Here is an 18348-nt window from a genome sequence, read left to right on the forward strand (position 1 = left end):
TTATCGTGCCACACCTGCTGTGACACGGGGCCTCGGTTTATACGGTCTCATCCGAAGGACCGCCCCATTTAGTCGCCTTTTACGACAAGCAAGGGGGTACTGAGGACCTATTCTAACTCGGATCCCCACGGGGCCGTGACGTAAGTATAAAATCCTTACTCCGCGATTTTAGAGCAGACGCTCTAACTACTACGGCATCTGGGCGACAAGTGTAAAGTGTAATGTTAAAATTACATAATTATACAGAAAATGACAATATGACGGTATATCCATAAAGAATTTTCATACCCCAATAAATCTTGAAGTCTTAAAAAGTGAACTTAAGCGACATAATTGATTTATGGATATATCATACTTTCTGTTCTATCTAATTTCCTTGATATATAATTCTATTTTTAGACATCATTTTATCGTGAAAGAAAAAGGGAAATTCATGAAAAAATAATGGCATGGCAATGGAATAAAATAAAGTGCATTCACATTACGTGGAATGAAAAGATAAAACTATGAAAAAGTGTCAAGCAATTTTACTAAATTAATTGACATTAGTCGTTATTTTTTCAAGATTTTTTATTTGATTTTCATCAAATACTCGGAAGAGTGCATGTGATGGTCTTTCATAAAGACATTATAACCATTCTGTTAACAACAGTGTGTAACATCGATGGAGGATGTCATGTTAATAACTGGTACTTTATCATAAATTTTTTTCTGCAATAACGTTTACTAAATAAATTAATCGTTCATTTCTTAATACTAATTTTCATTATACTTTCCTTAGTATGCTTATATGAAGCTTTACTATGTTATAAATATTAATGCCAACTTTCCCCCTAGGTTATCATTTTGCGACGTATTTGTTCCATGTTATTTTTGGTGTTAATAGACATTCATTAGGAGATGGTTTTTCATTGTTAAAACTTAGTTACAAGTTTTGAAATATGGATTTTTACCTGAAAAGGACGTTAATGGTAACCTAACAATCAAGTTATATGATAAACGTGACGACTTTAACTTTTTATCGTCAACTTCCCGTACTCATACAGCAATATACCTTCATCACCTGCATACGGCGTGTATATATTTCAGTTGATTCGATACGCAAGAGCATGCTCTGCGTACGAACAATTTCTAAAACGAGGTAAGTTGCTGAAACAAGAATATCAACAATCTCGTTTAAAGTCATCATTTCGTATGTTCTGTGGTGGATTGATTGATTGATTGTATATTGTTTAACGTCCCTCTCGAGAATTTTTCACTCATATGGAGACGTCACCGTATACCGGTGAAGGGCTTCAAATTTTGACCTTTACTCGGCACTCAGGGTCATTGAGCAGTGAGGGATTTTTATCGTGCCAACGCCTGCCGCTGACACGGGGCTTCGGTTTTTAAGGTCTCATCCGAAGGACCCGCAATTTTCACTTCAAAGTGCCGAGCGCATGGCGAAGGAACAATTGCTACCAATTTTAACGACTAGGTCAGTCGCGGCCGAGATACGAACTCACGACCTCCCAATCACGGAGCGAGCGTTCTACCGACTGAGCTACGCACTTCTGTTGTGGATATAATGACCGTGTCAGCATATACAATTTATCATTGAGTCAAATGGTTACTGGCGTTTTTTATACCAATTGTTAGTCCATTATTTATACACTGAATTGACGACGGATTTTCCGTTATTTCACGATCATGACAATGAGCACACGGCGGGTGTGACTGGTCAGCAGGGGATACTCACTCCTCCATGGCACCTGATCCCACCTCAGATGTTTCGGAGGTCTGTGTTTGCTTTGCTCCTATTTCATATTGTTTTATGGACTTTGATATTGAATAATGTTCGTTTTCTCCATATCTTTCATGCGACAATGTTTAGAAAAATTGTCTTCAACTGAGTCCAAAACCAACCCCTTTGTACTTCAATAGTACTGGGTCCTCAGTACCCCTTGCTTGTCGTAAAAGCCTAAATGGAGCGGTCCTTCGGATGAGACCGTATGAACCGAGGCCCCGTGTCACAGCAGGTGTGGCACGATAAAGATCCCTCCCTTCTCAAAGGCCTTTAGTGCCAAGCAATTAAGGCCTAAATTTGCAGCCCTTCACCGGCAATGGTGACATCTCCATATCAGTGAAATATTCTGGAGAGGGACGTTAAACAGTATATAATCAATCAATCAATAGAACTGTATTAATTATTCACCTACTTTGTTTAAGACTCCCATATGGACATGTACGGAGCATGTTGTTTTGATTTTACGGAGGCTACTTTTAAATAAGTTAATGTTACAGTACCCTCTACATTCTCATTATGTAGAAATTTACAAATTCCATATTCGAACTTCATTATGATTTTTTCAACCTGTGTATATTATCGAAGCAGCAATTGTTTCCACTTTACCTTTCAGGCCGTATTCATGTGAGGCCAACTTTAGAAAAGGGCCAGAAAAATGCGAACGTAAGTCAAGTGGCACTAAAAAAATTGAAAGCTAAATATTACGGTAATGTATATTTAAGAAATAAACAACAATGTTAAAAAGTTCTCTGGGAAATGAACTTTTAGTTGGTCACGTGATCAAATCCTGTGAAGCCCGAAGGGCTTCTCAGTAGATTTGATCACGTACCAACTAAAAGTTCATTTCCCAGTGAACTTTTTAACATTGTTGTTTATTACTTATATTTACATTTGAAACGAATACATTTTGAGTTAAATTGTATTTATTACACGAATGGACCAACGTATTGTTATGTAGTGACGCGCAATGACCTAGAAGTTGTTTGGTCAAAATTTCACACCGCTCTGTGATCCTGTCGCGTTATGACCTCTGACACCCAAATGAAATTTACACAAAATTGAACGTATTTTCTCTTCAATAGGTTCATCTAAGAAAGATATTTGCAAATGTAAATATTGTATCATGTTCAGCAACAACAATAACAATGAATAATTCTTTAAATATTTGAGAAACCAAACAAAACAATTAAATAAACTTAATTCTTCCTACAGCCTGTGAGCCTGGTAGATATGGATGTAATTGTTCTCAAATCTGTCCAACTGGTACCTTTGGATTGAACTGCTACTTTACGTGTAACTGTTCTGATGATGAAGCATGTGATCCAAAAATAGGATGTTCCTTCAGCAACGAAACTTCACTATTTACAACAGCCAGGCCTTACAACACAGGTTTGTTTGTTATTATTTAACAAATAAGTTATAATTTTATAAGTTTTGTGGAGATGTAAATACAGTTGGTTATTTGATCATATCTCTTAAGGGCTTTCTGTTTGATTTGATCACACACCAATCCGTATTTACCCGTAGTTATATCCCGATAACACTTATTGCTTATATTAACATTCATCACTGATTTATTACAGATAGTAAGGCATTAAACTTATCAACCTATTAATGATTAATTTTATTCAAAACTCAACGGTATGAATTGAGTGTGTTAAACATCTTTATCCCTTATGACAATGAAATTACGTAGATCGTTTATGACTAAACAATCAATTGATGGTCACATGACGAAAATGCTTTACATAAGTGTAAAACCCCAGTCACATTTCCAAAAACGACCAACGGCCGACGGGTTTTGAAGCAAAAATGGGATTCTTCGGGTGACAGTCGTCAGCTAACCGGCCGTTGTCTTGCCCGATTTTGACCTCTTTTTCTGTCGGCCGACCAATTTTGTGTCTATCGGTCCAAGTTATAATTTTTTATGCGTCGGTGGCCGATTCTTTCAAGTGAAGTTATCCGTCGACCAACCTTCGATCATCGTCCGACCATCGGTGGTCAGTTTTTTGAGTCGGTCGTCCGTCGTTGGACAATAAGGGTGTTTAAAATTTCGGCCGACGCTTAAAATCAAACTGTAGCTTAGAGCTCGATGATCGAAAGACGATTGGCCGACTTGTGAATATTTAACCTAGTAAGGATACATAACACAAACAAAATTTTGATGCATGGATTGATATAAATTTTGTGAACGGAAATAACATGAATAATTAATCCGTAAGATATAAAGAAATCTTAAGTATTCTTTGCTGCTTAGATATGCACCATTTGTCGTTTAAATGCAATTTCATACAAAATTTTGCACACATTTTCAACATTGAGTCACAATTTTATAAGTTTCTGTCTCTTTGCCTTGCAAACATTACTCATGTCACCTATCTGAATATAGATCTTTAAAAAAATATTGCTTAATTGTAAAGAAAAAAGATTTTTTGTGTTATTTATCCAAGTCAATGGTGTCCCTAGGAATTAATGTGACTGCTCAGTTTCGCCCGATACTGTATCGGTCGACCATGTTCTTTCAGCTGACAATACCAGAAAAATTTAGTCGCCCGACCATCGGCTTAAATGTGACCTAGGCATAAAACGCCTTGTTCAAATATGTACGTTTAAAATTACTTGCAACTGTCTTATAAACATATATTTTTTATAAGCAGAGTTCAATGTTCCATCCTTTCGTAATGACTATTGTATTATGATATGAATGCTGAAACATTTTGATTTCATTGAAGTTTATTGCCTACAAAGATTGATAGCGTTATAATAGGCCTCGACTTAGAGTTTTATAGTACGTAATGGAGAAAACAAATTTTATAAAAGCTTAAAAGTCAAATGAAAATACAAATTGGGATCAGAGGAAACAAAGGCTGACAAAAACTTCAGAATTGAAATCAGGTACCACAGACCGGAGAAGCTACCTCATGTCAAACTACCACGCTGATTTGTATGATAATGACCAGTCAAAATTAGATTTATTAAAAGAAATAATTTGCCGACCAGGTCATTGTTTTGACCTAAGAACTTACGAATAACTAATTATTCAGATCTATCCTTTTCTCAACTTTAATGTTCATAGCTTGTGACAGCTAGAAAATGTTTGTACCTAGAACATACTCTTGTGTATTGAATCAACGTAGAGAGTTGACTGACTTATAACTGAATTAAATTAAGAAATAAATCCTTTCATTTCTATGGATCAATTAATCTTAAGTTGATGCGAAGTATTTTACTATAGTAAGATTCGTCATATTTCCCAATTTATAGTTCGGAAAAGATTTGCGACATTTGTTTTTTATACATGTATACAGATGTGATTCAAAAATTTCACTTATTTTAGGTTAATGTTATCTTTTGCCTTCCAGAAAAATTGTCAGTACATTCTATCTTCCATTCAGAGACTTATTCTACAAATCTTCTATTAATTTAGTAAGCTCAGACAAGAAATTGAACATACTGAACGAAGTAACAATATCTCTGTTGGTTTCCTCAGCAGCAGTAGTTTTCTTCAGCGTTTTATGTGCTTTTATTCTAATAAGGTAGTTTTTAACATTTTTATCTCAAGTAAGCATGTAGATTTTATGTTTAATCTTTAACATGTTTAAAGACTGACTGATTTCAATCATATTTAACAACTAAAGATGTTTTTTTCTTCTTCAGATTGAGTAAAAGGATTTACAAACGTGAATAAAATAAGTAGACTCTATGTATATAAGTAACATTAAATCCCTCCTAGCTCGTATACTGTGTTATTTGATTCTAAACTAAGTATTACATGAACCTTCTTCATTGTAAGATCCTTAATATGAATTCTATTTGCTGACTTTTGTATTTCAGGAAAACTTTTAAACAACTTACAGTTGACTGGTATGAGGAGTGAGGATGAAAATATATATAGTGAGTGCAATTATACAGATTCCAGTATGTTAAACACCAGTATATGCCCTTCTACCGATGGAGATGTATCATATGACTACTCTGTTAAGGACAACTATAACATTCTTTCACTCAGATGTAGGACATCGAGAGTGAATGAGTATGACGTAGAGAGTAATTCTTCTTCGCCATCGTTACATTCAATTACTTCTCAGCAATTTTTGGATGAACGTGAGGCGGACGTTGTGTTGGAACCAGAATGTTTGATAAATTTATTTCAGGAAAATCCAGTTCAACAGTCGGATACCAGTCGAGAGGAGGATAAAAATATATAATACTTGTTTTGAACGTGACAAATTCCAGACAAACAGCTGTTGATTTGATACGTGAAAAGAGCGCTGCCAGTCATTTGGTAATAAAACACCATGTAGACAAGCAGGAAATCAGATACCAGGTTCAAACTTGATCGAATCTAAAATACCAACTAAAACTAAATGTAAGCTTACAGTTTTAAAAATATGCATGAAATTTATAAAAAGGCAAAAGTGTATTACAGTTTATTTTAAGTGTTGTTTTTTTCTTTATAAAAGACGTCCCTGTGAATTTCATGGAAAAGGAAAGGAAATGATAACTTTAAAATAATATTTTTGCATACTATTGTTAATTAAAGAATATTTAATAAAGGAAATATCTTTTTTCATTGCATAATCAACCTCAAAAACGGGCACTCTTTTGATCTGATAAAGTGATTATCAGCATTTTTCTGTCTTCAATTTTAACTATAACTTGTGTACAGTAAAGGCATTACGAAATACAAATGAAAAATTATATTTACGGGGGTTGTCCCAAGAAGTCGTAGAAAGAGAAAACAGTTTAGTTTCTCTTTGCTAAATTGAATTTCTTTTCTTGTAAAAGCAAAAAGTAACATTTTATGATCATGCATTTCAGATTTCATGATGATATCACATGTAATAAGAAAATAATTAAAAAATAAAGAAAGCATGTAAGTTTACATCGGCGCACGAAAACAAGCATGATTTACGTCTCTGATCTTAATTTCTGCTTCATGCGCCTTTGTTCACATTCAATATTTTTTTTAACATGAAAGACCACTTTCGACTAAGGGATTTATTTAAATTCACAACTGCCCGGTTTTTTATAAAGCAGATTCAAATTTTAGTCGAAATTTAGTCGAAAGATTGCCATACACTGTAGGCAGCAGAGAATACGCATTGTTAGACGTCGTTCGTGGCCCAGATTGTTCTCCCATTGTCTGCATTTAACAAAAAGTACTCTTCTTCTTAAATGATGTAACTATTTTCGGTTTAGAGGAAAAACTCTAATTGAATCTCATGCCGTTTAAAAATATTTTCTATTAAAATCTAGTGTGTAGTGTCACTTCAGTACTCTTTTTTCCCGTCTCTGATGCATCCCTACCTATGGTTTAGGTTTACCTATTTAAAGGCTATAGGGCAGAACCGGTTTTGTAAATAAAATTGGCAGTAAACAGGAAATTGCTATAGCCTGTTTTTTCTGAAACATGCCATGTGAAAAATGTGTTTCCACACTTTTCTGAAAGACTTTCATGATTTCAAACAGAAATGGATGGCTTAAGGGGGTGGGGTGGGGTTAAATAACAGTTAATACATCTTATCATAGTTTACTGCAAAAATTACAGCTCAATAGCGACCGATACGCTGGTAAAAAAATGTGTAATATCATCTACACTGACAAACCTTTGTTTGCCTTACAATGGAGCGCATTGAAGTGGTAAAATTTTCCATTTGGATGAAACGTTCTGAGTCATGTTTTGAACGTCAATTATAACATAACGATACGCCCATTTCTTTAGAAAAGAGAAAGAAATATTCGTCGTAATGTTTTAGGACACCCCACTTTCCGCGAGAAGCAACATGAGTTACACTCGAATTTAGATTTTTTAATAAGAAAGAGCTATATATAGAATACCCGCTTCTGTAAAACATACATTTAAACGAATTTGTACATAATTATGATTTTATCATGTTTATTGGAGTTAGCATAACATGTATCAGTCGAACACGTGCTTATTCGGTGTTTATGTAGCCCGTCCATTTGACTGGCTATTATATTTATGGAATACCTGTTCTACAGGTATTCGATTGAATCATTTGACCGAATTTTCCTTTCTAATGAAATGGGCGTGTCTAAAGATAGCTCAAAACGTTCCATCCAAACGGAAAATTTTACCACTTCAATGCGCTTCATTGTATATGGCTATTGTTATTACTGCGCACAGAGGATCTTACCAAGAGCACTGACCAATTGTTGAATGAATTGCAACGTTTACGCCAAATGTATGTTTATATTCTAATTCGAACAAGTGGTTCAGATCAATCTATGATCATGTCAATGGAGTGCAAAATAAAAAAAAATGTTCTATAGAATAAAATGCAAACATTAGAAACTATGAAAAATATCACGGGCGTTTTTAATTTGTTGTTAACTAGAGAAAAATATGTTTAATAAAATGTATACGTAGTTAGTGTCAAGTTCAGAAAGCCAGCACTTCAAGGGTAAGGAAACCGAGCAGCTTCTCATATCAAAATGGACAAAACATTTTTTACATAACTATACTCATGATCACGTGTGTTTGCCAGGGAATCCACCTGACAATTGTATTCACCAATAGTACAATAAAGGAATTCATCAAGCGTAAAATTCCTGTAATATTCATATAGTAACCCATAATGCAATTCTCATTCATCTGATATCAGTTAAAGCAATATGAGCTGCATTTTTGAAAATTTTATATTTCTTTTAAAATGTGTTAATATGATAAATTTGTATGTAACTTAAACCTTTTTGATCAATTAGACTAAAAAAACATTAAATTGTTTAAGAAGAAAGACTTCTATACAATCGAATATACAGTAATATATAAGGAATAATTATTGTACAGGACGACAATAATGTAATTTTCTTTCAATCAAAGCTTATAAATAGGTCTTACATTGCAAATATGAACAACAAAAGTTTATAAATATTTTAATTTTCTTTAATTGAAATAGTTATTCACAATTTTGCAACAAAATATTCTGACTTCAAAGATGCAGCTCATATTGCTTTAAAGTCCCATTGGTGCCTCATTTGCTAATCTGACGCCAAAAAATATAGTCCCGGTTCCCATGCAAAATATTTGTCCAAAAAGAAATTTTAATTTATGACAGCAGAAAATCATGGAGAATACTAGTACTTATAATTTAAACTTGAATGAATTCAAAAAAGATCGATTGAAGTACATTTCTACAGAATGATATTATAGGGTGGTGAAAACTAAAACGCAACATAACTTTTCTGTTTACCATGTCTCTACTTGCTAGTCACTTCCTAGCCACATTTCCGTGAATAATTTACCCTATCTCGCTAACTCTCGCCAGAGCCACTGTCAGAACTACTCCGAACCCATCGGGTTTTATAATTTGCAGAACACCGAAAAATAAAAGGTTCCGAACACATAAGTAGGAAAGTGATGTATACAAACCATATTCAAAACAATTTATTGCATGTCCGTGCGCCGGTTACGCGTTTGACGACGTCATTTTCAACAAACTCAATTCCAACAACACTGAAAATCATGACACCAATTGTCTGTTTCTAATGCTATTTATATGAAATTTTGACATATTAAGATTTTGATTCTGGTTATACTGATTTAAATTAGAGTTCAATGTTTTACATAGTACTAATGAAAGAAAAGCAAAATTAATGTAATAGTTACATGAGTAAAGTATTCCGAATTTTGTTCGTGCGCCAACATACCTTATCGGACTTCATAAATCGTCCTTATATTATCTATATTAAAGATATACATTTTAATATTCACAAATTTTAAAACATTGAATATATTATGCCTATGCAAAATTGGGTAAGTATTGGTTGCATGTTTAAAAAGTTAAAAACATTGTCTAAGACTTTTTGGGACAACCCTCGTTTTGTTAACTATGATGAATCACTTATAAATATGATTGCTTGAATGTATGGAGATAACGAACAATACTCAAGATCTATAGTCTATTAAACTATATAACAAAAAAGGATAAGGACATCAGAAGTGGAATCAGGTGCCATGGAGGAGTGAGCATCCCCTGTCGACCGGTCACACCAATCATATGCTCCTTGTCAAATTCGGGAAAAAGGAAAACACCGTGACAACTCAGTGCATAAATAATGGCCTAAAAATTAATGTGAAAAACTTCAGCCAGTATTTGACTCAATGATAAATGTTTTTGTTTACAAGGTCATTGTATCGACCATAGAACTTACAAAATGATGATGTGAAACGAGATTGATGATATTCTTGTTTCAACAACTTGCTTGTCAATTATTTACCTCGTTTTAGAAATTGTTTATAGAGCATGTTATTGCGTATCGAATCAACTGAGAGATATAAACCCCGTATGCAGGAGATGAAGCATATTGCTGCATAAGAAAGGTAAGCTCACGATTGAAAAGCCATCACATTTATTATACGGATTGGTAAATAGATAACTATTAACGGATTGGTAAAGTAAATATCGCTATATGAAACAGATGTGTCGGACCCTGTGCTCCTTCAATCTCATCGTTGATACATCGTGTCGACATAAGAGTGGAAATAAACATTGTTAATTTACAATATATCTAAATGTCGAGTTGATGGCCACAGCAAATGCTTTATTTTTTTCACTTATAAGATTTTATTCAAATTCTGCTTCATATGAAAATTAAAATATTTCTGCTAATATCTTGGCACAAATTGGTATACATGAGAATTTCAATATATTGCTTGAAGACCTGGTCTCCGAAAACCACATAGATATTGTCAATCAGAAGCCCAAGCATCTTTCTAATGTCATCTGCAGAGCTCTTGTGTGTACAATATTAAGAATCAAAAATAAAAATCATGATATTGAACAATAGATATCTTCGCATCAGATAATTTGTTTTAGTAAAACTAATATCGCCATACAGTATTTAAAGTCGTAATGTCTAGAACTCGAAAAATAAGCTTGAATGTGTAAGCATTAATCCGAAAATGTTTTCATCTTTTTAGTCTACAAAAGCTTTATTATTTCATGAATGAAGCTTATTTTAACCTATGTAATACGATAAAACATGACTTGGGTCAGTTTACGCTATATACACCGCGAAGTGGTGAGGTTTTCATACTAATCGTTTGTCCATTATTTATACACTGAATTGACAATAGATTTTCCAGTTATTTCCCGATCATTACAAGGAGCACACAACGGATTTGACCGGTCGGCAGGGGATGCTTACGCCTCCATGGCACCTGATACCACCTCTGATGTTTTGGAGGTCCGTGTTAGCTCTGCTTCTATTTTATATTGTTTTATGGAAAGAACTATATATGGTATATTGCATATATTTAGCCCCACAAAAGTCAAATTTTGAAAACTTCACGAAATGTGCTGAATTTAATAAATTGTATGAGAAATATAAATCAACAGAAAATATTATAGTTTCAAAGCAGTATATTCACAATTTTTGTTTTTATGACGTCACAAACTAGTCCGATTTATATCCTTCCTCAGAAAGAGGACAAAATGGAAAAAATTTCGACAATTTTAGCTTTAAAATTTATAGAGCGCAAGTTTGTTCATGAACAATATTAACATATTTCATTGATATTATCATTCTACACATTATATCAAAATATTGATCCTGAACACACATGCTCTCGGTGACTTTTACTCAAAATATCGACGAAATATGTACATTTTTCTGAAAAATTCATAAAAAACTGAAATTTACGTCATGTTTGTGATGTCATTACGTACATATGACGTCATTACTTATGAAAATATACAGTGCTTTGAAGTCAGCATATACTCCCCTGTTTAAGAACTTAATTAAATATATCTCCATCAAAGTTTGATTTGGGGGGCAAATATTGGTTGTTACCGAATAAAGTTCTTTGATCTATCTCTATATGTTTCATTATATAAAAAAACGTAAACTGCCCCAAGTTATGTTATGTATAGCATAGTTTACTTATAATAAGCTTCATTTCTCATAATTTGATTTCAGTATAGATGATAAGACAATTTTTTTCATCTAAAAATGGCTTGAAATTGAACGTATTTGAAAGTATTGTCAAGTGGAGTAATGTAAGCAACTAATGTTATACAATATAAATAAAATCTTTAATCCAATCAAATGACGTGTTATAACTTAAATTAAAAGAAACATTTTCAATTTGATATTGATTTATTTAAAATTTATATATAAAACAATAATTATTCGTTTTCACCTTCGTGGTTTGAAATTTATTTGAAATACCAAATATGACATACAATAAATATTTCCGGGCGACACTTTATAACTAATATATATTTTCCATTGATTATGGCTTGATATATAAAGACGGAAATGTTAATTAGACTAGTTCAGAAATTGATTTTTACATTCCAGTGTTATTGCTCTGGTCCGGAGAAGCTTTTAAATCTGTGTAAAAGTAGCATTTACTCTAAGTATTTACAGGTCATGGTCCCTTATGTCTTAACGACAGTCCTTATTAAACTGTTACAGCCTATAGATGGAGGGTGTCACGTAAACAATTGGTAAGTTTCAATCAATGTCTCTTTTGAACATAAAGTACACCAGAAAGACTTAAGGTTTTTAAGAGGAAGATATTTTTTTTTAAAAATTGAATAATATCTATATGAAATGTTTTTTCTTGTAAGTTTTATTTTAAAATGTTTTGAAATTAAATATTTCTTATTAATATAGTATTCGATAAAATTATTCTCTTTAATGAATACAGGCCAGATTCATGTGAAGCCAACTTCAGAATTGGATCTGAGAAATGCGAACGTAAGTTTTCAGTTTTTGTTGTTGTTGTTTTTTCAAAATCACAATGAATATTGCATAAAATTTACGAATAGAAGTAGAGTCAGTATGATTCGAATCCTTATGAGAAGATCAAATATATGGAGAAAATAAACAGTGTATAAGATAAAAATCCATGAAGCAATACAAAATTGGTATAACACCCACACATATTTTGAAAAGACCAGAGGCTGGATCAGATACCAGGGAAGAGTGAGCATTCCTTCCGACCAGTTATTAGCCATGTGCTCCTTATGATCTGGAAATAACTGAAAAATTTGTCGTCACAGTTTTTATATATATTTTATGGTCTGACAGTTATGCCCTGTTCACACGGAGAATTTAATTCGCAGTAAATTAATGCGAAGTAAACTAATGCGAATCAAACTAATGCGAATTAAATTGCGTTCACACGACAGCTAATGCGAAGTAAACTAATGCGAATTAAAATTTCGACAGTCAGGCGTGAGGAAGGCTATTATGACATCATTTGCAAATTACGTCACCTTATGCAGAAGCAGATGCATTTGACACAATGACACAGTGTCTGGAGACATATTTTAGTGATTAACACATTTTTTCTTAGATTTTCACTCAAAAATAGCACAAACACTTCAAGCTGACCACCGACATGACGCATTTGACTTAATTTTGCCATTACGCATGCCCCAAAATTTAATTCGAATTAGCTTCGCTTAGCGTTCACACGGAGCTAATGCGAAGTAATTTAATGCGCAGTAAACTAATGCGAAGTAAACTAATTCGCATTAAATTCTCCGTGTGAATGCTAAACGAAGCTAATTCGCGACGTAAACGTAAGTTTACTGTTTAATTCGAATTAAACTCTCCGTGTGAACAGGGCATAAATAAAAAAAAACGTCAGTCAGCATTTGACATAATGATAAATTGTACTTGCTGACAAGGTCATTGAATCGAACATAGGACTTACGAAATGATAGCTCAAAAAGAGTACTGATATTCTTATTTCAGCAACTAGTTACTGTTTTAATGTGCATTGAACTGGTATCGTTGGAATTTACACTTTGTATATCGCTTCAAGGTCTCCATGACCTTTTCAGCATGTGAGCCTGGTAGATATGGTTGTAACTGTTCTCAAACCTGTACCCTTGGTACCTTTGGTTTGAACTGCTACTTTACGTGTAACTGTTCTGATGATGAAGTTTGTGAACCTGAAATAGGATGTGCCTTCGCCAACACCTCAGTCTTTACAACAGGTAAGCTTTATAAAACAGGTTCCTTGCCACATTTTACTTTGAATATTGATATTTTTTTCGAGTCTTTTTTCAAGACATTTTAAATGTTTTTGTGATAATGAAACTCACACCAGGACTTTTTTTCTGATTTATTAGATATTCCTGAAGCAACAGAGGACGCCTTATCATTTCTAAGCACGGTCATCATCATTCTAGTCGCGTCACTAGTGCTGGTGGTTGCTATTAGTATTTCCTGCATCTGCTTTATAATTAAGTAATAAATTACTAGGATATAGTTGAAAGCTATGTGAATAGAAATAAGTGAATGCACATTTTTGACATTTTCTTTCGATTATTTAGTCCTTCCAAATATTTAAGAATGTTTATTTAATGATTTGCAAAGAATATAATAATCCATCTAAATACTAACATTGTAATGATGCAATTTTTTAAATATGAGTGTTTTAGTTCACCTTAGCCGAAGATTCAAGTGATCGAAAATTTTCCGTTGTCTGCCGTCGTCGTTTCCACTGACTTTTCACAAATTCATCTTCGTTTCCAGAACTACTGTGTCAATTTCAATCAAACTTGTAACAGATAATCAATGTATAAAGGGAATTGAAGCTTGTTCAAATAAATGGCCAAGAACCCTCAATGGGAGAAAATTACAAATAGCGAAAAATTAATGAAATCATTGAAAAATCCTTTATCCAAGAACCAGTTGGCCAAGATATATAAAACTCATGTGAAATCAGATAGTGTAGATTTCCGTTTCTTCAAATCATGACAGGGGTAGGATGGGGCCGCAATAGACGATCAGATTTTAACATAGGAATATATATGAAAAATCTTTCAAAAAGGTGCTGTAGATTCAAGTTACTCCCTGAGGTAGTATGGGGCCACATAAAGTTTTATGTAGGAATAATTAAGAAATATACCCACAATTCCTTTTCTTAATAACATAAAAGCTTTGATTGGTCAATACATTTTCTTGAAACTGCCTGCCAATAATGCTCTTAAATACTGTATACAAATTCCATCATGTAGAATATACTATTGCTACCAGAATTAAAATTAAACTTGACAAATTAATAAAAGTGATCAAACTGGCTTTATTTCTAATAGGTACGTAGGAGAAAATACACTTTTGATGAATTATATCAGGCTTGTTGCTTTTGATTAATTTCGTGAAAGCTTTTTAATTTTATAAAAAAAATTACTGCAGCTTCTTTAATTTTGGTGATCCTCTATCACCTTATATCTTTATCATGTGTGGAGAACTTTTAGCAATAATGATAAGAAAAAACAATAAAAAAAATCAAGGGAATCACTATAAAGAACATGGGAAAGAAAAAAAAACTAGTTAATTAGGCTTCAAATTTGTTAAATGGAAGCAAAGAATCATTGACAGAATATAAATCATCAAAGAAATTTTTTCAGAAATTATTCAAAATCCCATGCAGCATGGACTGATTCCAAAATATTTAGACAAGCAATTTTTAGTCATGAGTATAATCTTAAGGAGGCTGGTGGGTCAACAATTTAATCCCAAATTAACCACCAGATTTAAATTATTTTTTTATACGGTATCTTTAGCTGTCAACTATCATTTGGAAAAGAAAAAATTCATATATTTTAGTTTTAGAATTTGATCATTTTGTATATCTTTATATGGAGCTCTCCTTTTAAAGGAGATTGAAATAGTCTAAAAATGGCTGCCACCCCCTAGCCTCGTTAAGAGAGGTTGTGCATGATTTATCTTACTTGGAATCTGTTATGATTTTAATTTGGATGAGATTAAAAGTCAAATAATAATGTTTCAGAAGACATAAAATTGTTATAATCCTAAAATTGTCATTGGAGGGAAATTAAGTCATTTATCAAGAGCTTTTATTTTTTAGAATCATGACTCTCAGAATTAAGGTGTGGCCAAAAAATAATTCAGTTTTGTAGGGAAAAGTCGCAGTTTGTCAAAAAAAGTATAAGCATCCTGGCCTTAGTGTAGAAAGCATACACATCTTTAGGGGGTGAGACGAGTCAACTTACGCATTTAAAGGGACACCGGGCACATGTCACATGACTCAAAAGACAGATTATGTCATAGTCGATGCTGATGTACATTTTAAAAGTTGTTAAATCAACAGTTCTTGTGTAATTTTATCTTGTTTTTAAATATTGAGTTTTTTTTAAAAATATTAATATTGAAGATTTTTAAAGACCTTGCCAACATTTATATATTGAGAAAATGCCAAATCCACATATCCGTTTCTCTTTAACCTGCAATCTGATGTCAGTGACGTCAAAGACGTAATGTATGAATTCTCAGTGCAGCGAGATCAAGTAAACATTAGCTACAAACGTCATGATCAGCTTGCTTTCATAATAAACAGGTCACAGTCAATATCTCATGATAAATTTCTGGATAACATTTAAAAATTAATATTTTTTTTCGTGTTTGGTAGCAGAGCTTCTCTCTATTCAGATAATATTGCATGTTTATGTTTTCGTGTGATGTCACGATTGATTTCCCGCACTCTGAATAATGCAAACGTGAAACGTGAAATGCTGACGTCTTATTTAACGATTTCATGTAAGATATTGAGGTGTGCTTCACTGCGATATTTAGACAGTTAATAATTACGATGAAGGATTGACATTCAGTCATAAATTTTGCAATTTTATTGACAGATTTTTTCTCCCAAAATAAATATTTTTGTCGTCGAAGCTACCTTGAAAATGCAGAAATTATCCCACCCAAATACTATGTGAAATTAAAACAAATGCTTTCAGATAATTTAAACACTATGAATATCCTGAAATATTTGAGTATATGGTGTTACCAAACTTATTCATTACCTGTGCCTTAAAATTCGCATTATGGACCCCGTAATGGACCCGTAAAGATAGAAGTATCAAAACTCCATACAAACGCTATATAGGGCGATATTTTTGAGGTGATATCTTTTAGATAAGTCAAACAATCTAGTGACAGGAACTTTTTAAAAATGTATTGTAAATGTATGTAAAAGTAAATATTAAATTAGTAATAAAAAAATACGAAAATAATTCATTGACAGGATATTTTTCAGTTTAAGGCCCTGTTCTTCCTTACGCTTTTCAATAATAAACTAATTTTTGCTTATTTGCTCAGGTGAGCGATGCGGGCCCCTGGGCCCCTTGTAAAATCTAAACTCTGATAATAGTAATAGGTTTAGTTAATTGAAGTAAAATGCTTCGTATTTTTTGGTACTTTAATTTGTGCTGGGCCTTTCCTGTGGCTTAAAAAATGACCACTTTCATTTTTCCCATTTAGATGGACCTCAAAAAAATCTTTAAAAATACTAAACGGTGAGTTTCGTTTCTTTTTCTATAAAAATATTGTAAGATTTTGTCTTTTAGAAGAATTTTAACATAAACATTGCAGTCATGCTGGAAAAAAAACAGAATTTTTGAACGAGAATATTAATTCCCAAATTTTGACTTATAATTAAAGGATAATTTCCTATCATCCAGGCACAAAAATTGGGGAACATTCATCAGGATCTGCGGATGACAATCCAGATCGTCCTTCCTATTTAACAATAGGTGATCGATCCTCTCGGTTGTATGCAGATGTACATTATGAAGAAGCAATGGACAGGAAAAGTTCTTCAGAATCATCAAATTACAATGGAGACAACTCAAGTATCATCACTGACAGTAGTAAAAGATCTGATGATTATTTGACTCCGACAGGGAAACGTGTTTTTCAAAATCAATGAACGTAGCAAACGTAAAATGATTATAGAAAACTTATGTATAAAATACAATCAGTAAAATCAATTTGGGTAATTATATATTTTTCAAAGATGACGTAGAAAAAAAATGTCAAACGTGCAATCCAATATATCAATAACGATATCCTGGTGATTGAGCCTTTAATTCGTTATCGTGAAGCTTCGATTCTCGTTAGCCAACCCTCAAACCTTGGACATTAGGAAAAGTAACAGTTCTTCCTGCGTCAGGTCCCCATTATCAAATGTTCGTCACAGGTCTTTTGGAGGAGATCTTAAAATCTGAGATCTCATGTTCTATTGGGAGTTTGCACAAAAACCATTAACCTTAACTGGTGAAGTCTCTATATAAGTGCTAAAAATCCCGGGATACATGGGGAAAGACGCCCTAGGCACAAAAAATGATAGTAATATGAAAATAGGTGTGAGTTGGGTATCAAGACTTTCCTTAAAAAACAAAAAGGGAACGAATGATTTGTTCCATTACATTTCTCAGTCGATTTGAAAGTGATCTAGCACACCTAACATGACTTTATGTCAAGGTATTCCCAGAATATTACAGCCATATAACAGTTAATTAATAATTATAAAAGATGGAGATAACAAACAGTAACCAATTGCAATGAATTGTGGAAAGATTAAACCTGGTTCCTGATTTTTTAAAAAATATTATGACGGTCACCATACAATCTGAAAGAAAAACCCTGACTACCAGGTATTCCAACAATCTATTGAAATTCCCATGGGTACAAATTGCGCTCCGTTATTAGCAGACTTATTTTTATATTCATATGAAGCAGAATTTATGCAAAATCTTATGCGTGAAAAG

At 33.1% G+C, this 18348-nt stretch overlaps 1 protein-coding gene across 1 annotated transcript; it reads left to right on the forward strand.

The window, feature by feature from the left end:
- Window positions 1-430: 430 nt before the first annotated feature.
- Window positions 431-5610, forward strand: LOC134261830 (cell death abnormality protein 1-like). The gene is made up of 5 exons (XM_062744222.1): window positions 431-689; window positions 2400-2449; window positions 2999-3175; window positions 5214-5322; window positions 5444-5610. The coding sequence occupies exons 1-5, from the start codon at window positions 610-612 to the stop codon at window positions 5472-5474; spliced, it is 447 nt and encodes a 148-aa protein (XP_062600206.1). The 5' UTR covers window positions 431-609; the 3' UTR covers window positions 5475-5610.
- The last annotated feature ends 12738 nt before the right edge of the window (window positions 5611-18348 follow it).

Source organism: Saccostrea cucullata, unplaced genomic scaffold (assembly GCF_032062105.1).
Source record: "Saccostrea cucullata isolate Sc308-1 unplaced genomic scaffold, CSIRO_AGI_Scuc_v1 ctg669, whole genome shotgun sequence".
Classification (NCBI taxonomy): domain Eukaryota; kingdom Metazoa; phylum Mollusca; class Bivalvia; order Ostreida; family Ostreidae; genus Saccostrea; species Saccostrea cuccullata.

Bases quoted from the DNA above. Each gene is read 5' to 3' on its own strand.
- LOC134261830 (XM_062744222.1), top strand. From the start codon at position 610: ATGGTCTTTCATAAAGACATTATAACCATTCTGTTAACAACAGTGTGT. The intron at 2,450-2,998 runs GTAAGTCAAGTG...TTCTTCCTACAG, and splicing joins AGGGCCAGAAAAATGCGAAC to CCTGTGAGCCTGGTAGATAT. The intron at 5,323-5,443 runs GTAGTTTTTAAC...TTTCTTCTTCAG, and splicing joins TGTGCTTTTATTCTAATAAG to ATTGAGTAAAAGGATTTACA.